General features: G+C 38.8%; 2 protein-coding genes across 7 annotated transcripts; one reads left to right on the top strand and one right to left on the bottom strand.

The window, feature by feature from the left end:
- Positions 1 to 12: 12 nt before the first annotated feature.
- NPY5R (neuropeptide Y receptor Y5) lies at positions 13 to 14349 on the bottom strand. Of its 3 annotated transcripts, none has more exons than XM_032413113.1 (2): positions 7874 to 14349; positions 13 to 1614 (listed from the first exon to the last, which is right to left on the bottom strand). In XM_032413113.1, the coding sequence occupies exon 2, from the start codon at positions 1603 to 1605 to the stop codon at positions 265 to 267; it is 1341 nt and encodes a 446-aa protein (XP_032269004.1). In that variant the 5' UTR covers positions 1606 to 1614; positions 7874 to 14349; the 3' UTR covers positions 13 to 264. The 3 variants fall into 3 exon arrangements, with proteins under 3 accessions (XP_032269004.1, XP_032269006.1, XP_032269005.1); XM_032413115.1 differs by lacking the exon at positions 7874 to 14349 and adding an exon at positions 7606 to 7711; XM_032413114.1 differs by lacking the exon at positions 7874 to 14349 and adding an exon at positions 5434 to 5716.
- NPY1R (neuropeptide Y receptor Y1) lies at positions 6710 to 27938 on the top strand. 4 transcript variants are annotated; one of them, XM_032413116.1, is made up of 5 exons: positions 16418 to 19117; positions 19328 to 19436; positions 21058 to 21161; positions 25094 to 25945; positions 26058 to 27938. In XM_032413116.1, the coding sequence occupies exons 4-5, from the start codon at positions 25250 to 25252 to the stop codon at positions 26508 to 26510; spliced, it is 1149 nt and encodes a 382-aa protein (XP_032269007.1). In that variant the 5' UTR covers positions 16418 to 19117; positions 19328 to 19436; positions 21058 to 21161; positions 25094 to 25249; the 3' UTR covers positions 26511 to 27938. The 4 variants fall into 4 exon arrangements, with proteins under 4 accessions (XP_032269009.1, XP_032269007.1, XP_032269010.1 ...); XM_032413118.1 differs by lacking the exons at positions 16418 to 19117; positions 19328 to 19436 and adding an exon at positions 6710 to 7316; XM_032413119.1 differs by lacking the exon at positions 19328 to 19436.

Genomic DNA, 27938 nt, shown 5'->3' with positions numbered 1-27938 from the left:
GACAAGATGAAATGAAAGTTAATGTAACTACTTCTTAAAGTGAAATTATAGATTGCATTTACACTGACTTTATACAACTAAATGAATTCATCATATTATATATAACACATTTAAGTTATCTTCCACATATTATGAACTGACATTCAAATCCAGAACTCTGATACATAAATTTCACGTTACTAAAATTTGTTTTTGTACATACAGAGTTGTTAAGATGTTTTAGACGATCCCAACATTTGTTCTGTCCTTGGTAAACATTGAGAATTATGACATATGAAGACACTGTATAAGGGAAATTAAATCAGCTTTGATCCCATTATTAAGAAAACCATACAGAATAGGATTAAGGCAACAGGACAGCATGCCTAACAAATGACAAATGCAATACACCAACTTGAAATGCCTGTTTGAAATAAGGTTATCATTAAAATCAGTTACCACATGGAAAAGGTGTAGGGGCATCCAGCTAACGGCAAACACTAATATCAATATGGTCAGTCTATAGAAAACACTTCGGGATCTCTTTTTGATTCTCGTGATAGAACGGTTTACTCGCATTTCGTGAACATCTGAGTTTTCTTCAGGTTTCATCTCAAAGCAGGTGGGGACCCTTGGTATGAACTTACTGGATGACGAGAGCTGACTTTTTACGGAACCCAAGTTTTCTGGAAGCATTCTTGAATGGTTCTCTTGAGGCGATCTTGCTGGAGCAGGTAACACACATGCTGTCTTCTTGCTGTATCTTCTTCTGTGTTTTCTGATGAATGAATAGCCCCACTTATGGCTGCTGGACAGTTTCACCTGAGGCCCACTCTTTTTGAATGGATGAAGAGTTAAGTTGATCATCTCATTTTCTTCTAGTTTGTTTTCTTTGTTGGACAACCCACAGCTTATACTCCTGCAGACACTGGTATGACTTACAGTGAGACACACCAAGGGCAGAATATACTGAACTAGCAATAAAGAGATAGTAAAAGCAATTCTGTACGAATCAGATGGCCATGACTCAACACATAAATACCTGCTGCTCAGCAATGCTGAGCCAAATGTTTCCTGAAGTTCCACCAGACTGTGGAACACTGGAAGGGGAGAGCAAATCGCAAAACCTAGTGTCCAGACGGTAGCAATCAGGAAGTAGCCATGGTTTGCTGTTAAATTATTAGATATAGGATGTTTTATCATATGATACCTGACGATGGCAATTGATATTAGAATTAAAGTTGAAACCAGAACGGACACACATTGAAGAAAAGGCATAATATGACACATGACTTTGCCAAACATCCACTGATCCAGCAGGACAGAGGTCAGTGTGAAAGGGGAGCAAAACAGCACAACCAAAATATCAGAGAAGGCCAAATTTCCTATGAGGAAGTTGACCATAGTCTTCTGATTACGTTTTCTCGTGAGAGCCATTAAAATAAGTAGGTTGCCCATAAAACCAAGAAGACTTACAAATGTATAAAGTCCAATCAGAAAATACTGCAAGTCATCCACACTGCTCTTATAGTCATCCCAGACCGGGAAATCAGAATTCCGAGTGGCAGCAGTATTGTTCTCGGTGGCAAGGGTCTTGTTATAAAACTCCTGGAGTTCTAAATCCATTTTATAGCTCTGCTTGGAATAAAAAGACGTTAGTTACCAACTTTAAAAAAAAATTGCGTGACTACAATAAATTAATCCACTGAGAGGGAAACTAAATTTTAAAATTTGTTCCCATACCTTATTAATCTCCTAAACAAAGTTTCATGAGGTCTTTAATTGGTCCAAGTGCAGAGCAAATATCAGCCAATAACAAGTACAGTAAGTTTAAGTCTATCATCATTTCTATGGTATGTCAATTTGTGTTAAAATAGCAGACCTTGTTTTTTAGACTTATGTAGATATAATGAAAGGGAAGGAAAAGGCAAATGTATATGAGAACTTCAAGATATCTAATTTAAAATAGCTCATTATTATTAATTGTCTAGTCAAGGTGCTTATTCATGGTGTGGTCACATAATCTTATCTTAAACATTCATTCGTTTCCAACTTCAATCAAGGTCAAACTTAAAAGTCACCTATCCTGAGGTATTCCTTGGCCTACTCAATTGGATGTGATCTCCTCTTTGGAACTCCCATATTGCTCTGTTTATAGCTGTCTGACGCTGTATGTCACAATTTGCTTTGCAATGCTATTAAAATACATAGCAGCTTACCTTATCTATTTATAAGCAATGGAAAAGCAGAAAACTGTCCTTTATTCATCGTGGTATCTACCACAATACATGGCCTAGTAACTTCACCATTGTAGGTGTTAAATAAATATTTATGGAAAAATGAAAAATTCACACAAATGTCTAGTATCCTAAATATTATCTAGTTCATGCGTGTTCAAATGTAAGCTTCTCAAGTGTAGAAACACTATCCCAGGACTTAGGTCTATATACTAGGCACTTACTGTTTATCAAGCTTACTGTTGACTATGTGTGCACAATACTAGATGGCAAAGTCATTCCATGATCAGTTCTTAGTCTTTTGAGATGTGCCCGATTATCATGAATTAGGATAGCCACTGACCAGCAGTCTGCTAGTGTTTTTAAAAACAAAATTTACTTGTTTATTTTTTAATTTAAAAATTGAAAATAACTTTCAGCTTTAAAAAGATTGAATAAATTTATATCGTCTGAGGGAAACTTACATCTTAAATGTAGAAGTAATACTAATATCATACCCCATAATAAGCTTTTTTTCCATTTCAAACAAAATTAACAGTGTAATATTATTAATAGCACAATGGTATTTCTTATTTACTGCTACATTTTAGAGATTTGGCAGAATTATAAAAAAAGTAAGCACTATTATTTTTTAACAAGAGTTTCCTATAGAACACTCAGGATAGCAATAGTTAATTAATTCTGATGAATACAGATGTTGTTATAGAGATCCTTATATAATGCAACTTTAAAAAGAATATATACTACATATCAGTTTATGTACATATTTCTAGATCTATAGCTGGATAACTATATTTAAAACTATAAGAATACATACATATCTAATTAATAGTGAATACTATTATCTTTAATTTATAAGGGACTTTTAGGTCCTGATCCAAAATACTTCCAAATAGAAAATCCTATTGTGTACATACGTTCATTATCAGTAATTTTAACTCCAGGTTTATATACAGCAGGTTTCAAATAGGATGATACAGGCATCATCGTTCTATGAGAAAATCTGAAAGTTTAAGTTTTTCACAACTTCTACAACTGATTCTATGTTGATTAAATTACTTTCCAGAAGCTGATACCATCCCTTTAAAGATAAATTAATTCAAGAGCTCAGGGTCTTACTCATTCATTCTTAGACACTAGCCAACAATTTACATTGATATTGCCCCAAGTTAAAAGGGGTAACTGGTGCAAAAGTTACTCACATGACCTACCGAATCATCTTATTCATCATATTACCAGTTAGTTCATGGCCTCCCAGTAACTACTCTGTATAGATCAGTGAGCTTCTAATCAAAGTAGCTTTGACTGGCCTTTCTGCCTAATTTCCTGGGTTCTGATAACTCCCCTGGTTCCATCTACCTTGTTTAAATCCTATTTATATTTATAATGTGTACAGGTTATTTGTTGCTGTGATCCTGCTTATTCTTCTGACTCACTTTCTTGAGACAATCATTTTTTGCTGTAGGTCAGTGGCTATTGACTACCTTTTCTACGACCAAGGTAAGGAAGGACAAAAGAGAAACTGGGTAGTTGATTCTACAATGGGCTTTGTGTTTTCCTGGGATGTGTAACTAAAAGATGACACTCCTTTAAAGTAAAATATTACTGTCCAAAATTTTTTGAAGGAAGAGGAAATGCAGTACAATTTGTGGTAGTAGAAACAATGTGGCTGAATCTAAAATTCAGACTGACTCCAATGTAGTGGGCAGTCTTCTCAATTAGACACTAATGGACATAAAGGAAAATGTCTTAATTCTTTTCATGATGGAAATGGTGCTTAATAGAGTTATGTTGTACATAGTGGATGCTAAGTAAACACTTGTTACTCATCATTTTAAAAGTTAGTTTAATTTTTCCCACTTTAAAAAAAACAGAAATGAATCATCTGGGGAATGTAAGAAAGTTCAGGATAGTGCATGACTACATGTATATATATGTCTGTTTACGTACACATATATATTGGAACCACTGAAATTAGACAGGTTTTCAAATGGCCCTAAAATGTAATGAGGAGATACATCCATAGACAATGGGGATTGTTTAGCGTTTTAAAATTTTAAATGAGATGCCTTCAGTGATAAAGCAACATGAAACTAAAATAGCAAAAAATATTTACATTTGTTTTTATTTAAATGTAAAAGAAGTACATCAGATTGCAGTGTGTCACTAAAAATTTTCTATGATAATACATGCACAGAAAATACTGAATTCATTAAATTATAAAAACCACTGCCTTGTTAGTAAGAAGATGAAGGAAATGCCATCCTGAGTATTCATTGGACACAGGAAAAACTGAGGGCAACACTTCTTTCCCTCCATAAAAAACACTACTTATATATCATTTTAAAGGGGGAGGCTTCTTTTATTAATGAATAACTAAGAAAGATTAGTTGGTCCTTCCTTTGCTCATTCAACTAGCATTTATTGAACAATTAATGTGTGAGGTGCATTGCTAGGCTCTGGCATTAAGATAACAAATACAAGATATTATGTGAGTAATATTCCGAGGAGTTAATTCAAGGTTACACAGTGAGTAATTACAGACTGCAGTGCCTGAGAGAGAAAAGGCCCTAAATGGATGATGAATGAATGAATGGATGAATGAATGACATTTTCCTGACAGCCAGTCAGTGATGGATTTTTTTCACAACAGCATGAACACTTACACTGTTGCTGAATATCATGGATGCTTATTTGTACCTATTGATAGATTGATAAATTATCATTTTTTCTTATGTTTTTTCCCTCTTCTAACATTCATTCACTCATTTAACATTCATTTATTCCTTTTATTTTGGTCAGACTGTAGTCAACCTCGCGCTGCTCTCTCTCTAGCCCCAGGCCAATCCATCCCATCTACACACAAACATACACCTAACACCTAATATCGTGCTCTGCACTAAATGAGCATTTTGTGCATCTTTGCTCCAGTGACTTCTTACAACTGGAGATATTGCAAATGCGGCAAGGGGCAAGGAAGGGAATGCTAAGCTGTTTCTTTAACGCACCATCTTGTAGTGTGGCGGCCAAAGGCAGGATACCCAAGATGGGCCATGCAATGGCAGGTAGATTATTTTGAACTGAAGATAATCAAGACCCAAAAGACTCAGGTAGAAACTTTGACCTCCCCACCAACTGCCTAAAACAAATTTAGATAGAGGACCTGTACCAGGAAAAGAGCTATTTATAGAAATTCCTTTTTGCCTAAGAAACTTACCTGCACAACAGGGCAACCTTCATTTTCCAAACATCTCCTCTCACCTTCCTGCTAGTGGCTTTCCTCCCTTACCACTCTCCTTAGCTCAGGATGACATAATAAACCTCATTTTGCCTGTCTGTGGAATTTCCATGTCTGTGTAGATTCCCTGTAGGTAGGAAATTAATCTGATTTTCTTCTGTTAATCTGTCTTATGGAAATTTAATTCTTAGTCCGACTAGAAGAACTTTGGACAAAGAAAAATTTCTTCCTCTATGACAGTAGCCAAGGGATATTTCAAACAGTAGGAAATGTTTGTCCAATAAGATTTGTCTTTTTTTTTTAATTGAAAATCAAAGGTAAAGAAACTACTTTAAAATGAAAGAAAAAAAAGCACAAAGCATTTCTTTTCTTAAATTTACCCCTTTACTTCTCTGAAAAGCACAATAAACAAACCTATAATGAAATGTAGATCTGTTTAATAATTATCTGCTTTTCAACAAGTGTTATAATGAATACTGTACAATTTTATGAAACATAAATACTTTATACATAATGAAAGTAATGGAATATGTGTACTTTTCTTCATCTCAGAGAGCCAGAGAAGTTGTGAAATATAACCAGAGACAATGTTTTAAAAATGAAATATGATTTTAGGAGAAATTTGGTACTGACTGTGTGTAACCTTTGTTGTGTTTACTTACGACATTTTCCTCTTTGGTATCTAGTTTTAGCTCCCACCATCAGAATTCCCAGGCTGCAACATCAAACTTTAATCCTCAGAGTAAAAAGTGAAAACAATAAATGTTCTTTGTCAAACTGTGGTGACTTTTAAAAAGCAATGTCTTTGTAGACTTTCTGTAATTTTCTGATATTGTAATTTTCTTATAAAAATTGATCTATAGCTGACACCAAGACAAAGGAAATCTTCTGAATAGACCTTAGGTATGTTAAGTAGATAGTTCTTAAAAAGAATAACAGGAGGAACTTCAGGGAACTCAAAGGATACTAAAAGACAGCTAATATATTTAAATAAGGTTCCTTTGTTAGGATAATTTCCTGTCTTATGAAAATACACATCTTTTCACAGAGGATGCCAATCACACACAAAAGGATAAAATACATGATTTTTTTTCCCCTCTAGCAATGATAAATATCAAGTATTGCCTATTTTGCTATGATCCTGGAACAATGGCGAGATTCCATGTTCTCAAATATTCCCACGATTTATTTTTAAAGCTAGAATCTGGCAAAATTTGAGTTGGAAAGATAAATACAGCTTTGCTCAGCTGACAAACACGCAGGCACGCGCCACCCTCTCTTAATTCTAACAGCAGAGTTTCTTTTCCCTTGAGAAATCTGAAATGTAAAATCGCATTCCGGCTCAAAATTCTGCTGAGAGCCTCAGGCTATTCCATGGTCTCTGGCAAAGTCTTTCGACTTTGATCCAACACGATGGTTCAGTGCCTTTAAAAGAGAAACTAAAGCTCTGTCAACTTGGGGATAAAAATTCCTTGTTTCTGGAATTCAAGGTGTATGGATGTATGGTACTGCTCGCATTTGTCCTATGAGGCCACCTTGCAAACAAGAGCGCCAATCCAGGCGCGCAGCTGCCTCCGGGTCTGCGGCCAGCTGCGGCACCGCGCGCCAGGTGGACTGACCGAGTGGCGCCCGGTGGACCGCGCCCGGGGACCGCGCCAGAGCCCGGCTACGGCTGTGAACTGGCTGAGCACCCCGTGGGCTGCGGTTCCCCCGCCTCGGATGCCAGCCGGGCTGCTCCCGCGGCTCGCCCCCAAGGGGAGCGCTAGGTCCCCGCAGACCCCCCTCCCGCTTGCTCCCGATCCAGCTCCAGTGCGGATTGCGGACACTCCTCCTGGATTCGGCCAGCGCCTGCCCCACCCCGGGTGAGTACTTGCCCCGCACGAAAGAATTCCGCTTGGTCCCTTCCCCGCTCTCTCTTCACGCCTGACAATTGCCTGTTCCTCCACCCCAAACCCCCACTTTTCCAGCGGCTCTGCCTTTGGCTTCCCCACTCGCCCTCTCGGGAGCCCCTACTACACCCGGGACCAGGGACAGGGGTGCGGTTCCCCGGCCCCGCGCGGACTCTCTGCCCGAGCCAGGAACGGCCTCCGCCCCTCCCTGCTGGCCCACCCCGCGCGGAAGGGAGCGGCGAGGAGAGGCTGAACCCGGTACCTCGGGGCGCCCGGGCCGGTGCTGGTGCCTCGGCTCCCGGGAACGCGGTCGCTTCTGCGCCCGGGTGTCGGCGACTGCAGGGGGAGGACCTGGAGGTGGCGGTGGGGAAGAGGTGGGGGGTAGGGAGGAAGGAGCGGGGAGCAGCGGGGGTTTTAGAGGCGCCTCGGAAACACGTGACTACTCCCGGGACCCCGGAGACCCTGCTCTAGGGCGCCTGCTCCGCGACAGCCTCTCCCCAAGCCCGGGTTCGGGGCATCCCAGCCCCTACCTTGCTGTTTGGGGGCCCAGAGAGAAGCTGCAGGCCCTCGAGATGGCACCCCGTCACTCTGGCCTCTGGTTCCCGGCGGAGGCCAAGTTAACTTGCGGAGCAGGAAGATTTTTGCCGGTTCTGGCCCCAGCCTGGTGAAGTGAACTCGGAGGAGTCTTGAGCTGATGTGGGAGTGAGTGCAGGGGTACCTCTAAGAGCTTAGGCTCCATGAGAAAAAGCTTCAAGGCCCAGGTTTTCTCTTTGTTCGGGAAAAAAAAAAACAAAAAACAAAAAACCCACCAAAAAACAAAACAACGCTGCTCTTTTTGCACCTTTTTGGAATGAGGAAGGGAGAAGTCTAGGCAGGGAGGTTAATCTGAAGGGACGGGGGACACAAAGGGGTCAGAGATTTGATGCACCCCGAAGAATAGGAAAAAGGATTTATTCCCATTGCTAAGGAGAAGTAGTTGTGGGCGTGGGCAAGCAGCGTGGAGCTGAGGAGTGAGGTTGAAATGGAATCCACGTTTCCCAGGACTGTTGGGTAACATAAAGGAGACTGGGGGGTAAAAAGAGTTGTCATAGGTTTAAAAAAAAAAAAGACAACAACCAAAAAACACCTCAAAATTTGGCCCTCTGTTTCTCCTCAACGTGATTTCCATCCCCAGTGTTCCCAAATCTGTATTGCAGGTTTGCCTTATTTTTGTTAGTCATTAGTTGGCAGGTATCTTAGGCTTCTCTGTGCTCTGTGTGTATCTGTGTATATCTGTGTGTGTGTGTAGGAGGCAGGGAGTGGGGAGAGAGAGAGAGACAGAGAGACACTGGAGAGACTGGAGAAAGGTCCACATGTTCTTGACCATGGCCTTGCAGGCAAAAGATTGTGTTTGTTGCATATTTCAAAACTGAAAATGATCATTGACAATTAGAGCATCAAGTGTTTGGTGACGAGTGTAATCCCATGGGCCTGGCACTCTAAAATGGGGAGGACTGTATCCCTTGGTAGCAATGCAACTTGTACATCTAGTTTCAGGGGGCTGCAAACCCTACTGTTACCCCAGAGGTGGACAAAAATTCTTGTGTCTCTTCTCTGCTGAATTTTAATATTCGATACTCAGGGAATCTGTATAGACTGTCATTGTATCGGCTAGAAAGTCATCCAAGAGTTCTTAAATACCTCAAGTAAATCCAGTTCCTATTTCATTCTTCTCTGTTTGTTTCTGGAATACTAGTACATTCTCACCCAAATGCTTGACAGAATAGGCAGTCTGAGCAGGCCCATTGGATCCTGCAGTCGGTGAGCTTAGGGATAGTATGTCAGGAAGGGGTGACCGGTGAGAAAACAAAGTTTGGTTCTTAGACTTTCTTAACACCAACATCAGCATGGCCAATCCTCTACACATATGCCACATAAATTTCTCTTCTTCCATCCCTTGCACATACCTACTTCAAATACGCTTAGTCGTTAAAACAACTTCCAAATGAACCCCATTGTGACTATCTTCTAAATACTAATCTATGCTACAAGCTTTTGTATGTTAAAAATACAAGATGGATTTTATTTCTCTTCCACAAATTTGTTTTTTTTTTTTGATGATATCGACCCTTAGCTTTAAGTAACTGTTATTATTAGAGTATTAAAAATAAAAGGTCAACATGTCATTGAGATGAAGATTTTAATTAACCCATCATTCCCTTCCCACTGCACACACAAACATGCAAGCCTCAAAAAGCCTTCTTTAAATACACATTCAATATACATGGAGTAAACAAATTATTAAAAAAAAATCCTTCTTTTGAAGATTTGGTCAACTTGAAAATTCCAACAATATGCTACATAAAGAGGAAGATATGAAGATCAGTGTGCTTTTATCTTCAAATTTCCCAGGAGGGATTCAAGACTAATCATCATCACTCTTTGGAGAACATAATAAGTAATTTTCCTATTTTATGGAGTAAATTCAAGCAGGTGGAGTACTACCTCTGGGAACACAAATAGTAATGTCCATCTCTGCTCTATGTATTTTTTCCTACTCACTATTTATAAAATGCTCATTTGGGAAATTAAGCTGGATTTTATGTGTGCTACAAAATTAAACTGGCTATTTTCCAGTTCTCATGGTTCTTCATCAGTTATGAAAGAAAGCATTTCTATAAAGGTGAAAGTTAAAATCACTTGGGACTCCTAAGACAAATTATTGAATAACAAAACACTCTCCAAACAATGCCTGGGGTAACATTTCTCTGAGGAACATGTCTGTTGTTTTTTGTCAAAGTTATTGCTGCATTTTAATAGCAGCTACCATTTGTGAAGGACAGTTACTAAAGTGCATTGACATAATCTCAAATGATACGGGATCTTGAGATATTAGTTATAGGAATAGTGGTGGTAAATAAAGTAGAAAAAATAGTATTATTTCATTTGATGCATTTTTTTTTCTGTGAGGATTTTGTTATATTCATTAAGAGTAAACATTTCTTTATCCACTGCTTCTATCATGGTAAATTTAAATCCTTAATTCTTAAAAGACGTGGAAAGGGCCATTTCCACGTATTATCAAAATATTTTTATGATGTGCATTGTTGCATTGATTTCTTTGGAATTGTAATAGTTTGTCATATAATCAATACTTAGGACTTAAAACAAGGAACTAACATAATTGTGAAATACATGCAGTTTTTTAAGGAACAAAAGCAATTAAAAAAAAAGTTAACCCAAAGTTTTGGGTGCATAGAGCCATTTTCCCAGAGAATTCCATGACAATTTTGAGGTCCTAAGGGGGCAGGATAAACATATAATTGCCTTCTTCTGACAAGCACTTTGCTACTTAAGCAATATTTTATCTTTCTTTTTGATTGCCTAACGATTAAATCGTTAAATATAAAGCAGTGACTGATTTCCAGACAGAACGTACAGTTCTCTTTTTTTAAATAAATTTTCCATGTTAAATATACATACACATGTATGTGTGGTACACATATATAGTTATACAAGCACATAATCACAAATGTATTTGTATAATGGACACTTGTCAGAACATCTGGATTTCATTCAGGTTTTATTCCAAATTAATGGCGTGGCTTTAGACAAAACACTTGACCTTTGTAGTATTCACTTTCTTTGTAAAATGAAATGTTTTAAGACTAGTAGATATAGAACCCCCTTTAAGCTCTGACTACCTATGACTTTGTGCCATTAACAAGCATGCATTATAGATATATGTGTAGAAAGAGAAACTTTTTGGATCTTGAGAAAAATTTGATGGTCATAGAAATTGTTTCTCTCCATATTAGAAAAAAAGAAATACCGTTGATAGCTTTCCATTATTACTGGCACATTCTCTTCCTTGCAACTATATTAACTACATGATGATACTTGTTTCATTCTTTCAAAAATTGTGGATGTCTTACATATCAACAAATGATTCTTTATCTAATTATATTATTTTAAAAATCTCAGCACAAAATATATAAAAGAAGAGAACATAGATTCCTTTGGAGACATAATATTTCTATCATGTAAATCCTTATATAGGGCCATATAATCTTCCCTTTTGTAAATCAAAACAAAAAGTGGTGGTATTGATAGGTATCCCCCCAATATTGCTTTTTAAAAATAAATTTTCATTTCTTAGCTAAGTTTTCATGGTTAGTATTTTAAATCTACTTATAAGTATAAATATAGCTTTACTATATTTAAGTGGAAATGAAAGAGAATTAGTTTGTTTTTGATATGTTGGTTTGTTTTGAATAGTCTTTAAAAAGAATGTTTAGAGAACTGTTCAAAGCATAAGCCCAGAATAAAAAGTTGATGTGGTTAAATGATATGCTCTTCGAAAAGGTATCTGTTATCATATTCTTACTTTTAGCGTGCTCACAGGTAATTCAGCTTTTAAAAGTATATTATTCAGCAGGTAGAAAAACATATAAGACATTTTTTTGTGCTGGACATAATATGCATTTTTAAAAGCAGTAGGATTCATTTTTCAAGTTTATACTTAAGAGGGAAAGCAGAATTAACACATAAAGAAAATTTAAAAAATAAGAATCATCAAGAGAAGTATATAGTAAGCATATATATGTGTAATATATATGTAGAATTTACATATATGTAAAATATACATATACATGTATTATGCGCATGTATAAAAGAGCAGTAATCCACCATAACTAAAATGCCCAAGACAATTTTAAATGTTCCATATGAACAAATGGCCTTGATTTGTGATGTTCATAATTTATGTTATCCTACCTTATTCTTTGTTCTTCAATCCTTCAACAGAACTTTTTTCAATATCTTGTGATATACCAGATAGAATTCTAGGCTGTGAGTTTAAAGAGGTGAAAAAAGTAGTCACTGCCTTCCAGAGATCACAGAGTGGTTCTGTGCAAATAAATAATTAACCACATCCAGTGTACTAAATTCCATGTTGGAAAAAAACTTAGAGTGCTGCAGGAATATGAATAAGGCACATTCAGCCTATGGGGGCATTTGGGAAGATGGAGAGAAATAAAAGAGGGCTTCGTAGTTGAGAAGCTACTGGAATTGAGGTTTGAGGAATCGGTGAGAGTTAAATCCTGAGATGGCTGGGATGGGTAAGTAAGAAGTGGGGAAATAGCATGAAGGTGAGTGAAGATGTAACAGTCAGAGAAGCACAAATAGTTTGGTATGCCTGAGTGTGTGGGAAGTGGTAGAGGATGATACTGAAAATATTGGTTAAAAAGACATTGCACTTGAAGGGTCTGGAGAACAACTAGAATATTTAAGCTGGGGAGGGATATAACTGGACCATTGTGAAAGCCACTGAGATAGAAAGACCATTTAGCAGAGAAATAAGTAGAGCTTGACGGTGTGAAAGAACACATTTGAGAGATGTTTAGGAGGTAAAATCAATGGGAATGGGTGAGCAATTGAATCTGAGAGTGTGAGAGACAAAAACATGGGACAGTTCTTAGATTCTGGTTTGAGGGATAGAGATGATGACAAGACTGAGATTGCTGTCCACCAGCTGGGAAGCACATTTGCCGAGGAAGCCTGAACGAGATCTGTCCTTTAGATGGAGATGTAGGGTTGTGAGCATACAGGCACGCAATTGGTGACAGAGGGTATGATTATGATTATGCATTAAGGTTAAAAAAAAAAGGAGAAGATTAAGAATGAGATCTCTGGTAAATTTGGGGATTTCAGGTCAATCAAGGAAAAGATAGGACCCCAAAAGGCAGTAACACACAGCTTTTTGGGAGTGGTCTTGGACAGGGTTGCATGACAGGGGAAGGTTCTCCAGGCAAAAAGATCTTCCAAAGACAACAGCATGGGGCTACCATCCAGAAGGGAGATAGGACAGGGGGCTCTTGGGGAGAAGGGGAAAATAGAGTGTGGGCTCACTTGCCTAGGTGATAGCACTCAGTAGCATGTGGGGGCCTTGGTTCAGAGAGCTCCAAAGCGTTGGGGGTATGGCTCAGTGGTAGAGCATTTGACTGCAGAGAGCTCCAAAGCGCGGCAAGAATTTGGTGTCTTTTGTGGCTACAGGATTTGTTTTATCCATGGTTAACAGATGATGGGTGCAGTTTCTCAGGGTACGAAAAGTAGATGGGCTCTAACTGGCTAAAAAGTATATTTGTTTAGATTACATTTAAAGCAATTAGATGTGTGAGAATTTGAGATTGGTGTTGTCTGGCTTTGGGCTACTAGTCCTAGCCTGCTGTGCGAAGGAGAAAACAATATGGGAGTCATTTTAGGCCAATATACCGGTGCTATCTCGGGCCCGTTTATATAGCAGGATCCTAGGGAGGGAAACACCTAAGAAGTAGAGGGAGACAGCAGATCCTGGGAGAGAAAACTGAGGAATATCCAGTAAGGAACAAGAAAAGCCTGAGTGTGGAGTTCATGAAGTCAAAGGAAAAGAAAATTCCAAGAGCACAGGATGGTCAAGAGAGTCAAACGCAACATAAAGAATAAATACAATGTCTGAATTGTTTCCGCTGGCTTTGATCATTTGTGTTATGGGCAGAGGTGGTTTCAGGTGGGCCATATCTGAGGAGCAAATAAGGAGACAGTAAATGTTCGTTTTTGGTGAAGTTACCAGGAAAGAGAAGAAGCTATGACATGGGTGAGGGAGTTACAATGCAAGAGTGAGAGATTTTATTTTTGTTTTCATTCTAGTGTTGCGCCAAGAAAACTGAATTGTTGAAGAAGTTATATTATTGTGTAACAAACCTCCCAAATTCAGTGGGATAAAACAACTTGGTCATGGATTTTATGCTCATGGATTGAGTGGGAGAGCACAGTGGTGGTGGCCTGTCTCTGTCACATGGTGTTTGGGGTGTCAGCTGGGAAAACTCTGGGCTAGTCTGACTCAAAGCCTGGGGGCTGAAACAGCTGGGGCAGAGGAGTCACTGCTGAAATGAGGGATGTATAAGTGAGGGAGTAAATGCCCTATGATTTTTACTTAATTCAGAAGGAAGAAGGAGTCTATTGAAACTGAAGGTATGAGGTAGGAGACGGGGAGAAAGGTGACAATTTAAAGTACTTTCTAATAGAAAGGAGAGAAATTGGAAGTCACTCAAGCCCAAGAATTTTCTGGGTAATATTTTAGGCTCAGCTAAGGTTTTTTGGGTTTTTAAAAAAGATTTTATTTATTTATTTGTCAGAGAAAGAGAGAGAGAGAGAACACACAAACAGGGGGAGCGGCGGGCAGAGGGAGAGGGAGAAGCAGGATCCCTGCCAAGCAGGGAGCCTGATGGAGGGCTCAATCCCAGGACCCTGGGATCATGACCTGAGCTGAAGGCAGACACTTAATGGATTGAACCATCCAGGCACCCCTCAGCTGAAGTTTTGAATAATCTGCTCAGTTCAGTTACTTTTACCTTTATGCTATGCTAGTAAAGAGTGGTAGCCAAGCAATTTCCTGGGTTCAGAAGAGTCCGATTACACCCCAGCCCATCCTTGGCTATTTATCCTCTTTCTAGATTTATATGTATCTGGAGAAAGAAAAGCAATAGCTAGACTTTCAGCAAGGAGTGAAGAAGGGATACTTACCTAAGCAAAGTGATACCTGGGAACGCTTCATACCACTTTTGACCAGTTTGTGATGTTGTTTATGTGGACATAAGGAGTCTTTTTTTTTTTTTTCCCTTTGGGAAAAATTGCCCTATCTCAGGGATGTGAAATAGCTTTACATCATGGAGCAAAGTCTGATCTACTGATGTTGGCTGCCTGCAGTGTTGTGTTGTTTTGTGTTGTGAAAGGGTCTAATATGAAGGCTGAGATTTGGGGATGGGAGTGGTGTGACGTGAAAGTGGAACAAAATGAACTGTCAGAGGTATTTGTCATAGATGATGGCAGGTTCAGAGTCAGCATTCACATTTGCCCTTTTCACCAGCTATTCGTACTCATTATCTTTGGAAGGAGATATGAAGGGAATAGTAATAATTATAATCAAAAGCAATAATAGTAACAATGGCAAAGCTCTGTTCATTATACCATGTAATAAATGCACAATGTGACACTTGTGTAAAATAACATTGCACTTTTGTTGAATGTCTAAAGCGTGTTGGACAAGGTGGGATCTGCAGGAGAATGTTTGGATATTTACTAAATAATTTTAAGACCCTAATCCTCTAGAGTCTTATTCTGACAGTTTTAAAACAAATGCTCTGAATTTGTAGTTTATGTAACAAAATGAGAACTTTCTTGAAGTGCATTCCCGGTTCAAATCAAGAACAGAACAAATCCATAAATATTTCTTAGCTTCTCTACACAAAGAAGGTAATTGAATTGTTTGCCTACATACTTGTATACTAACATTTTAACTAAATTAATTGTTACTTCTTTCTGCGAGTTAATTCTCAAGGCAATTGAATTAAGTGATTATATTGACCATTTGATTGTACTAATCAATTTAGTCAAAACTCTTTGCCTCCTATACTTCATTTGTTCTAAGATGAGGATTTTAAGGGGTGCCTGGGTGGCTCAGTCGTTAAGCGTCTGCCTTCTGCTCAGGTCATGATCCCACGGTCCTGGGATCGAGCCCCGCAGGGAGCCCCGCAGGGAGCCCCGCATCGAGCCCCGCATCGAGCCCCCCATCGAGCTCCACATCGAGCTCCACATCGAGCCCCGCATCGGGTTCCCTGCTCCTCGGGAAGAGTGCTTCTCCCTCTCCCACTCCCCCCTGCTTGTGTTCCCTCTCTCACTCTCTCTCTGTCAAATAAATAAAAATTTAAAAAAAGAAGTAGATTCTTTAAAAAAAAAAGTTGAGGATTTTAAAAAATATTTTAGTACTCTTTGAGATTCATTTGCAATTGATTGTGTGTCATTGCTTTACTAGAAGCATTTTCTTTTTTTTTTTTTAAGATTTTATTTATTTATTTGAGAGAGAGAGAATGAGAGACAGAGAGCATGAGAGGGAGGAGGGTCAGAGGGAGAAGCAGACTCCCTGCTGAGCAGGGAGCCGATGCGGGACTCGATCCCACGACTCCAGGATCATGACCTGAGCCGAAAGCAGTCGCTTAACCAACTGAGCCATCCAGGCGCCCGGAAGCATTTTCTTTCTTCCCCAGTGGTACATAAAATAATGTTGCAATCTATATTCTGTGACATCATCCATTCAAATACAAGCAATAGGTAAGTTACAGAAAGAAGGAAAAACTGGCACCTAATTAATGCGTAGAACATGAACTGATTCACCAACGTGGTTCATATTAAGTTTTACCCCAATGGAATTTTCTCCTACAATGTCATCCACTTTCTAGTTTTCACATGTAGTGTTAATGCCTATCAAGATTTTTCTGAGTCATAATTTATAACAACTTTCCTCTATCAAGGCCTAATAGCATTTTAGAATCTTTAACCCTTGCAGCAGAAATTCATCAGGAGACCAATAAAGTAGTTACAATGGATGAATTCCCTCAGCAAGTATAGTGATACACTTTTATCTATGCAGTCATTGAATCATGCAATTTAAAGGGCCAGACCATTTTTTAGATGATAAAACTAAGGTCTACAGAGATTTAATGAGTAGAGCCTATTCTTCTGTTTAAAGACAGAACAAAAGACTTGCCCAAGAGAACATGAGAACAGGTCATTAATTTAATTCTTCTAGTCATGGTTCATAGGTCAGACAGCAATGAAATTTCAGAAGGAAATACATGAGATGGAAAAAGTTCTCTCTCCCTAGCAAAGATGAGGTTTTATCTAGTTTGAATCCCAAATAAGAAAGTACGCAACTGGCTGTTCATTTAAGAGTAGAAAAAGAAGTTATCTTTATTTCACACACATATTCTCTTTAATACATTTTTTGAGGAATTTAGAGTTAACACGTGTCTTCTGAGGAACTCAGATTACTTTATGTCATCCCTTCCATAAGATTACATTATAAGAGGATCTTATGTTGTATTTGGTAATTATACTATGCTGAATTTTTTTATTTTACACTTTTTAAAATTTTATTTATATTTTACACTTCGGAAGAGTACTTAATAAATGATATTCCTTGAGAATTATACAATTTGTTGCTCTTGTTGAGCATTTTAAAACTTCTTTTTGTACCACAAAATTTGACATAAAGAAAAGTCTTTGAGACCAATGATCTTTCAAAGATTGGTATTTGATATTAGTATTTCAAGAACGCAGCTTTATAAATTTGCCTTATGGGGGACACTTTATAACAATTCAGTTAATAAAATGATAAAATACACGGGCCACAGTAGTTTAAGCATTATTATAGACATGACTTTATTAGCATTCTGGGGAAATACAGAAAGGAAAGTGTCTAACGAATCCAGATTATATTTTCAACTCCAAAGTATTTGCTGACATAGCAAAAATGTTTACATAAAAATGTATTCTTCAACGAAAATTAGATGATTTCATTTGTAATTCTTGCATCAGACTGAAAATAGCCAATCTGATATCAGAACCTTGGGGTAAACTTGCTTCTCAGAACGTGACTTTAGGGAATGGAGTAGACAGAAGACAACAAGAAACCTAAAGAGTTATTGCTCTTTAAAAAACTGAAATTCCTAATCTAGGCTTTATATTTTCATCCTTGGTTTAAAAAAAAAAAGAATTAAAAAAGAAAATATATATATGCCATTTTACTCTGTTTAACCAGTAGTAGGATTTTGTAAAATGTATGCTCACATCTATTATTATAGTTCATTTATTACATGACCACGATATTTTAATTCTTGATCACAATCCCTTTTCAACTGTATAAAAATATGTCTAATGACAAATATTTTAGAAATATTTCCTTGAAAAAAAAAACAGAGATGTTTACATCACTATATAAATAAACCAGCTATGACTTATACTGAACTTTAAGTAGTGTTTATTTTGCCTAATAGCCAGAAAAAGAAAACATTTTTTTAAGAGTGTAAAGTTCAGGTCATTCCATTTTTCTTGGAATTTTGTTTTGTTTTTAGTTTGAAGACAGAATGCAATCATAGTTGTTGTGTAATAAAACTTTTATGCACATCTTAGGCAGTGTCCTATATCTTTATTAGGAACACTTTATTTTCTGGCAGCTTGATTTGGAAGAAGTTGTATTCATCCTCCCCAGTAAATAATTTTTGTGTGCATGTGTTTGTGAAATACACAACTTTGGTTTTTCAAAGTGGAACATAACTATGTAAAACATCTAAGATCAGTGTACCAGTAATTATCCAGAATCACCAGGCACCATGATGGTTTTGCCACAATGTACTCTTGTGTACATTCCATTCTTTTCTTCATAACGTTTAGTACAGCAGTAGACTAAGCACCGAGGAAATGGCATTGACTCTTTTTGACCGCCAGGGAAATGTTCAGTTCGTCGTGCTACCCTAAAGAAAGCCGCTAGGCACCGGGAATAAACCTGACTGCATTTTCTCAGTGGAAAGAAAGGACTACAGGGCCAGCCTATCTCATCCGAGATTTGCTACTTTTTATTTTTTAAGGTCTTCTCTTTGTTCGCTTTTAAAATGGGGAAAAACCTTTTCGGCACTGGTGTGAGAAATATACAAACGTCACAAAAGAAAGCGAGAAACCTATTAGTGGCATTGCTGCGGTGTATTTCACATTTCCTTTTCTCCTAAGTAACAATCCCTTTCATTCTTGAGTTCGGCTGACGCTCCAGCTTTTCAGCCGGTTATAACTTCGGCCACAAGATGGCACTGACCTGCAAACAAAGGAAAACACAGTGACTCTGACTTTGTAAAAGCCTCGTAAAATTGTCTCGCCTTCCCGGGAGTCAAGGAGTGTGGGGATGAGTGCTTACTTTGCTCTGCACCGTACGTATGTGTGTCTAACAATGTGTGGATATGTTTAATTGCTTTTCTTTCCAGAATTCCTAGGCAACGCACCCCCGAGGTGTATATCCAAGCTGAGGTGTCTGCGGGGGGAGAATCAGGCGCTACTCGCGGGGCGCCGTCACGTGATCCGGGGATGAGGTGGAGTTCGGCTTTAAGGGGGCGTCTCTTCCTATCTTCATCAATCTTTAGGATTTGAGCAGGAGAGATACCAACGGATCTTTCTTCCCCTCTCTGCTCCCTTCCATTACCATTCTTCCCGCTTTAATAAACGGGCGAAAAAGACGAATCCAACAGAGGGGTAAGTTTCAAGTTTACACCTTTTAAGGGACTTTTTCAGAAATCTCTCACTGAGGAAGAAAAAACGTGCGAGTGCCCGAAATTGACTCTGGGAAACTGAGGTGGGGCACAATCAGCCTTTTAGTTGGGCTCCCGGTGCAGGCAGGTCGCAAGGGCGGCAGATGATCGGACAACTCCGGGACTCCTGCCTATAGGTGTGGGCCGACGTCAGTAACCGGGAGTTGGCGGCATCCGCACATCCTGCTCCCCCAGGGTTTCTGCACCGGGATATGAGTTCTCCCCTTTCAGGTTCTCGTAAGGCCGTCTTCCCCCTGACCTGGCTTATCTTTTGCGTTTTTCTGGAGCTGGCTGCCCGGGCGGCCGCACTGGAGTTTGCGCGGAGGAACCGGTCTCTGGGATGGTCTGGGGAATGGTGGGTTTGGCGGGTGGTCCACCTGGGTCCCCCTCGCGCCGCACGTGTCCCGCGGCGAGCCGGCGGAGGCGCGGGCTTGCCCGGGGGGCCGCGGACCCGAGCGCAGGCACGGTCCCCCGGACACTTGTGGGTTCCCCGCGTCTGGGCTGGAATGGAGCCCCTCTCCCTCGGTGCTGACCCTTCCAGTCTGTCGCTGCGCCCTGGTAGACACCCTGAGCCCTATCCTTTTATTTCCGAGTTTCGATCATCGAACTCTTTAGCTCCTTTTAGAACAGCGATGATGGAACCTGGCAGGATTAGGAGATTGGGCATGGACTGGAGGTACAGGTGGCTTAAGAGTGTTCCGTTGGTCTCCAGGTAGACTGGAGAGAGGCGAATGTTTTAAGAACTGATGTTAGTCCACAGAGAACTGAGTTTGGGCTCTGCTTCTTTTTTATTTTGGGTTGGTTTGGGTTTGGATGTTTTGTTTGCCAGTCTCATCGTCACGGGTAGAGATGTTCCTTGATAGATGGGTGGCAAACGGGTGTGTGTGGGAAGGTTAGGGATGAGGAAAATTGGGGGCAATTCACCTAGTTACACAATATGAAAAAGGTGGGCACGTAAGCGAGCCAATAGGAATTTTGGTTTAACCATGCCATTTCATTCTTTGGTAACTGCTGGAGCACAGAAAAGCCTAGGGGAAGGCAAAGAGGGAGTGTGTTTTGACATTTCTTTTTACTTTTTTTTTTTTTTTTTCTCCCAGAGTGCTCAGATTTGCCATGCTTACCTGGATCCTGTGCAAAAGCATAACCCGCTAGGTGGCACACAGGCGGGGGGGGGGGGAGTGCAGAGCTTGCCTGTCTCTACCTGGACAGAAACGGAGAAGCAGTATCTGGCAGTCGCAAGACTCTAGAATGGGCTTCCCTGGTGAACAGAGTAGAAAGCTATCCAGCCCAGTTGCCCACCTATGACTACAGCGGGAGTGCTTTTCGGTGGGTGACTACTGCATTCTGAGTCTTCCCTGACCGTTTTGAGGCAGCTGTCTGTTGAACCAGAAGAGGAAGGAACAGAGGATTATGTAACTCACATAGATAAACTAGCAGTAACTTTGGGAGGCTGTATGTAACGAGGCTGGCATTTCTTTTCCAAAACAAGTAAGGTGAACGGCCAGTTCTGAGGATATGAAAAAATTTATCTGCTGTAGACTATGACCAGAAACTTGTATTTTCAGGTAGTAACAGCACTAAGAACGGCAAGCAGTGGAAGGCCAGCATTCTCATTGGAAAGGAGAAGGAAATTTCCCTTTGGAAGGGGGCCAAGTTTCCAACTGGTGGTGTATGTAGTTTCTCTATTTTGTCTCTTAATTGCTCATGACAGCTACATTGAGATTTAACAACCTTAAATTTTGCCATGTCTGTAGTTGCATATCTTATTTTAACTATTGGGATAGTAAATAGCAAATTATTTTCTTTTGCAAAGATAATGTATGTAAATTCTTTCTCAGTATTATTTTCTGACAACTATTCTTTTTTGAAGTTATACGAAGATAGGCTGAAAATACACGTTATCCAATGCAGAACTGTTTTACCAAACTGGAATGACTACCGAACATGCACTTAGAAAAGGAGGCTTTGCAAACACTTAAAAAAATTAGTTTACATTTTCTGTATAGCTAAGTTAATGCCTACTTAGTGGAAAGACCACTATTCCTTACCAGAGCATGTCCATCAAATATAATTTCAAAGGTATCAGAGTTGAATTTCAGTATTCACCTAAAACCCGCTGCAAGAAACTGCCTTTGTAGCCCACACACTGTATTATGGATTGAATTTTGTCAAAATAAGTCAATGGATTTAAAATTTCTATTTTTCTTCCTTTCCACTGTAGACACCTCGGTCTATGCCTCCGTTATCTCTAATCTGGATTATTGTATTAGCCTCTTAATGAATCTCTCTATTTCTTCTCTTTCTTATCTTAAGTCTGTTGAAAACAGCCGCTCAAGTAATAATTTAAAACAAGCCATCTAACTTCATGTCTTTACCAAAGACTCTCTAGTGATTCCTCATCTTCCTCAGAGAAAAAGTCAAACTGTCCCATGAAATAAGGTCTTACATAATCTATTCCTCTTCTGCTTACCCTTTCTAAGTAATTTTCTACTAGTCTGTCTCTTATTTATTGCACTTCTCATTGCTGTTTGGTACACCAGGTACACTCCAGCCTGAAGGATTTTACGTTCATTCTTTCCACATGGGATGCAGTCCCTGACATATCTACATGGCTTCCTCACTCACCACTTTCAGGTCTTAGATCATATGCCATGTTTTCAGGCAAGGAGAGGCCTTCCTCACCACCTAGTAATAAAGTGCAACTCCCAACCACCCCAGCTCCCCTTCTTTGCTTTATTTTTCTGTATAATACCTATTATCTGGCATACTATCCTTTTTACCAATTTATTTTTTCTTGGTTTTCTTTGTTCACAAGACTGGAAACTCAATGAGAAAGTCACCATTGTCTCCCCTAAAACCATGCCTGACACAAACTGAGTGTTCAATAAATATTTATTGGCTGAATGAATTTTCTTTCAGAAACAATTCGGTTTTTAAACACAAAAATGGAACATTTCCCCCTAATGTTCCTGACCTAATAAAATGAGTATTGTAATTGGCATCCATCTTGCATGTAAAAGGACTAGGTAAAAGAAGTCCTTTTGTAAAAGTCCTTATGTAAAAGGACTATGACAGAATTCAGTTACTGGCGTTAGAACCTACTATTCCAACCGTGCACCTACTGTGTCAGTCAACGCATTTTTGTTCTAAATCTAGTATTTGCAAGGCGCTATGAGGTATATACACTACCTACCTTAAAAAGATTATATCATAATTGGAAGGAGCCAGTTAAGGATTCAAGTGCACTAAATGGTGTTTTGAAAGACGGGTAGCATTTGAATTGGTGATGTGACAGAACACCCAACAAGAGCAATGGCAGAGACAGATGAATGCAGAAACTAAAACAGGCTGGAGGGTACTTGGTGGGCTGGGGAGAGACTGGCCCACCTGGAACAGAGCATTCACAATGGGGCTATTGGAGCAAAGAGTGAAAGGCAAAGGGAAGCAAAATGTAGAGGTATTCAAGTGTCAGGCTGAGGAATGTACTCATAGTGTCTTATTCCAGGATACTTACTCATCTGGTGGTGCGTAGTGACAGGGAGCCATGAGAAGTCATAGGATAAAGAGCATGCACTTTCCTACCATGCTAGTTTTACTTTAAATAATGAAGAGAAACTCACAATTAACTAGTAAGTCGTGTTGAATGTCTTGACAGCAACGTGCATATGAAGTATGATGCAAACATTTTCTTGAATTCTTCAGTGAGGAATTTGCAAAGAAATGTTAGATTATTACTTCTTCAAGGTTTGTTCTCAGACACTAAGAGACAGAGATTATTCTCTCTGCCTTTGGCATTCTTTTTTTTTTTTTTTTTGATTTTATTTATTTATTTGTCAGAGAGAGAAAGAGCACAAGCAAGGGGAGCGGTAGGTAGAGGGGGAAGCAGACTCCCCACTGAGCAAGGAGCCCAATGCGGGACTCGATCCCAGGACCCCGGGATCATGACCTGAGCCGAAGGCAGACACTTAACCAACTGAGCCACCCAGGCGCCCCCTGCCTTTGGCATTCTTGAGAGATAAAGGGTGATGGCTGCATGAGTCCACGAGCCATTGTGTATTGATTGTTGCACAGAGGAAGGGAGAGCTATACTTCTAAAAACGTTCACACTTGAAATCATTCCTAGTCTTAATTCCTCCATTCTCACTGAATATTAGAAACCTTTATTTTTATTCTTCAGTTTTATCAAGCCAAGGTGTGGTTTTATAATAAAAAAAACCTGATATTCTAGAAAGCAAAAACACTCAAGGAAAGGTTCATTAGAGGTACCACTTAAAAGGCAAATGTTCATTAAATTTCTTATCTCCTTTGAAATGGAAGTCAATCTGCATGATTTTCTTTATTCTCCCATAAAAAAGAAATAAATGCAATACCCTTCCTTAACACAGGCACAATGGCCTGTTAATTAACATAAGAAACCCTGAATCTCATATATTTATTTAGCAATCTGGAGGAAATCAGATTTTTTTCAAAGGAGCTTTTAATCTCTAAAAAAACCACTGTCTGTAATTTCTCTTTTTGGTAAGAAAAGAGTCTTTATATCACAAAATGCTGTGAAAGATCAAAGTTACCTCAAAAATGTAGGTCCCTGCATTTTATCAGTATACAGTCTAGTGGGGAGGAAGGATATTTACATGTATAAAACCTTAGAAATCCTTTGAAAGCTTGTACATATTAATAAAATCCTTAAAGTTAGAAGGGACTTCAGTTATAGCCACTTAAGTCTCCTACACAATGCAAGAGCTCCCCAAAACGCTTTCATGTAGTAGCTGCAAACTCTTGTGTATGGAGCACCCCATAGTTTTGCAAGCAGTTGATTTCATTTGATTAAACTTTTGTTCCTCATAATGATGTGAAATTTGTTTTGTTTTGTTTGTAATATACACTGTACTATATTTCCCTTGGTCTTATTTCTAACTTGTATAGTTAGATATAATATTCTAAGCCCGGTTCCCTATGGCACATGCTACCCATTCAAATATGGGAAGACATCTATACCATTCCTAGCCTTTTCTGGATTAAACGTCATCTGTCCCTTCCACCGTCCTTCATATGACAAAGGTTTTTGATGTTTCACTCTATTGATCATCCCCTTTTGAATATCCTTGTGCTAAATAATGTCTGCCTTAAAGAGCAGGTCAGTATATGGTGGAGCTATTAGTACAACTTAATGAATTAGTTCATTTCTATAGTAGGAGGAAGAATTAGGGAAATTGTTGTTGTTTTTCTTTGTTTCATATCTTATGTGTTAATCTGTGCATTAAATTTTTTGTTACACATTCATATTTTTACAATGTTTAGGAATCTGTTGACAGTGGTTTATATAAGACATATATAAGACTTTGGGCATGAGATTTAGGCACACCTTACTAATTTACAGGCTAAATTTACAGACAAATTTGCAAGTCCAGTTAAAAATATTAGAAGAGTTTTTTTTTTTTCAAAATGTTTGCAGTGGTTCTGCTACTTTAAAAAGATGTTTATACAGATTACACTTTGTTTATTTATTTCAAGGTCTTCACTTAAAACAGTACTATGAGTCAGAATTCATTTTGACTGCCCTCAATAAAATTAGTAATGCCATTGGTCATTTTCTCTTTACAGATTGTTCAGTTCAAGGGAATGAAGAATTCAGAGTAATTTTGATAAATGGATTGCAATATGGAGAATTAATTAAGAATAAGCTGAACATTTGATCTGCTTTGAAGAAACATATTTTCCATTTGACTAGAGTAATCTATAATCACCAAACCAATCAAAATGAATTCAACATTATTTTCCCAGGTTGAAAATCATTCAATCTTCTGTAATTTTTCAGAGAATTCCCAGTTTTTGGCTTTTGAAAGCGATGATTGTCATCTGCCCTTGGCCATGATATTTACATTAGCTCTTGCTTATGGAGCTGTAATAATTCTCGGGGTCTCTGGAAACCTGGCCTTGATTATAATCATCTTGAAACAAAAGGAGATGAGAAATGTTACCAATATCCTGATTGTGAACCTTTCCTTCTCAGACTTGCTTGTTGCCATCATGTGTCTCCCCTTCACATTTGTCTACACATTAATGGACCACTGGGTTTTTGGCGAGGCGATGTGCAAACTGAATCCTTTTGTGCAATGCGTTTCAATCACCGTGTCCATTTTCTCTCTGGTTCTCATTGCTGTGGAGCGCCATCAGCTGATAATCAACCCACGAGGGTGGCGACCAAGTAACAGACACGCTTACATAGGTATTGCGGTCATCTGGGTCCTTGCTGTGGTTTCTTCTCTACCTTTCCTCATCTACCAAGTATTGACCGATGAGCCATTCCAGAATGTAACACTTGACGCGTTCAAGGACAAATACGTGTGCTTTGATAAATTTCCATCGGACTCCCACAGGCTGTCTTATACAACTCTCCTCTTGATGCTGCAGTATTTTGGCCCACTCTGTTTTATATTTATTTGCTACTTCAAGGTAAGAAAATGTTTCCCCCTACCATTTCCATTTTAACCTTCTTTCCACAGAATTCCACATTAAATTAGTGGTTCTAGTTGAACTTTTTTTTTTTCTCTCTCTCTCTCTGTAGATATACATACGCTTAAAAAGGAGAAACAACATGATGGACAAGGTGAGAGACAATAAGTACAGGTCCAGTGAAACCAAAAGAATCAACATCATGCTTTTGTCCATTGTGGTGGCGTTTGCGGTCTGCTGGCTGCCCCTTACCATCTTTAACACTGTGTTTGATTGGAATCATCAGATCATTGCAACGTGTAACCATAATCTATTATTCCTGCTGTGCCACCTTACAGCAATGATATCCACTTGTGTCAACCCCATATTTTATGGATTTCTGAACAAAAATTTCCAGAGAGACTTGCAGTTCTTCTTTAGCTTTTGTGATTTCCGGTCTCGGGATGATGACTATGAGACAATAGCCATGTCCACCATGCACACGGATGTTTCCAAGACGTCTTTGAAACAAGCAAGCCCAGTCGCATTTAAGAAAATCAACAATGATGATAATGAAAAAATCTGAAACTCCTGTAAGCATATGGTCCCAGATGACATCTGTCTAAAAACAAGCACAATCTCCAACATCCTTTTGTTACCTGTTCCCCCAAGGGAATGAGGTTGTACTCATTTAAGAAAGACCAAGATTTGCTTGTCTTGCTTTTTACTGCTTTTATTGTAGCTGTCTAATTACACTGGGACAAAATGTACGGGCTTTGGAATCTTCTGGGCAATAGTTTTGACCAGATATCCTTGAAGTGCTTTTTGTAAACTTCTGCATATAATATGAAGAATTTTATATTCAATTTGTTGGAATTAAGTTTCTTTAGAGTATTACTATTGACTGACTTTAGAAGCACTACATCTGAAACTCATTAGGTTAGGCCATCCTGGGTTGATTAGATTAGATGGTCATTATGTTGGGCAATCCTGATGTAATGATAGACATATTTTAGTCTGTTACAGAGGGGACAGCATGCAAAAGCAGCATTCAAGATGTGGAGATAAGCCTATGTCTTGCAGACCTACAGTCTGAAGTCACTGAGGAGTGGTTTGCATTTTTCTTTTAAGACTTAAGACAGGATTTAATTTGCTCCTGATTATCACTTGAGATGAAAATGCATAAAACATATTTCTCAGCTGTGAATATCATGGGGAATTGGGCCACCCACAAGAATTAAGTGGGAAAGCAGTTCTCTAACTTCAAAACTATTTTGGTACCTGACAACCAAAGGATTTCAGAGCAATTAATTTAACAAGCAAATCAGTATTGCAGCAAATAGTTGAATTATATTCATCTGAATTGTTGGTCCAGCGCTTTTCCATTCTTCACAGACTGTTCAGTGTTTGTCGAGCTTTCTAGCATAAATCTATATGTGACTCAAAAGGCATTTCCAGCTTACAATATATAAAAACACAAAGTGTATTTTCCATACATCAGTGCCTACATAGTAACTCATTTTTAACTTTTTCAATGTCCATTCTTCAAAGAGGGACACCAAAGTATACTGTTAAAAGAATGTTCACCCTGGCTAGCAGGGCTAAATACCTGAAAACTGAGAACAATTCATATAGCCCATATTAACTTGTATCAACTGTGTGCCTTGTGGAGTCTTATAAATAATGTACTTTATAGAGTACTAAGTGGTTGTGTCATGTTAATATACTTAATTTTATGTATTCTGTAATCGTGATTGAGCCTCAGAATCATTTGGAGCAAAGATATTTTAAAGAACAAGATATAACTTTGGTGTATTATGAAAGTATTAAATGTGTTTGATTTTAGAAAGATGGACATTTTCTGTATTAAAATTGGTTTTGCTTTTTCTGAGTAGTCTCTTTTATGTCTCTCTTCAGTTTGTTTCTTTTTTCTTTTGACTCATGGTTTCCCTCCCAATGATGTTCCCACAGCATCCTATTTCTGCTTGTTAATGAAACATTTTCTACCCTGTGG

The sequence above is a fragment of the Phoca vitulina genome, unplaced genomic scaffold (genome assembly GCF_004348235.1).
Source record: "Phoca vitulina isolate PV1807 unplaced genomic scaffold, GSC_HSeal_1.0 scaffold14, whole genome shotgun sequence".
Taxonomy (NCBI): Eukaryota; Metazoa; Chordata; class Mammalia; order Carnivora; family Phocidae; genus Phoca; species Phoca vitulina.
The sequence above is the reverse complement of the archived record's forward strand: the minus strand, read 5'-3'. Positions and strand labels throughout refer to the sequence as shown.

Bases quoted from the DNA above. Each gene is read 5' to 3' on its own strand.
- NPY5R (XM_032413113.1), bottom strand. From the start codon at position 1,605: ATGGATTTAGAACTCCAGGAGTTTTATAACAAGACCCTTGCCACCGAG.
- NPY1R (XM_032413118.1), top strand. From the start codon at position 25,250: ATGAATTCAACATTATTTTCCCAGGTTGAAAATCATTCAATCTTCTGT. The intron at 25,946-26,057 runs GTAAGAAAATGT...CTCTCTCTGTAG, and splicing joins TATTTATTTGCTACTTCAAG to ATATACATACGCTTAAAAAG.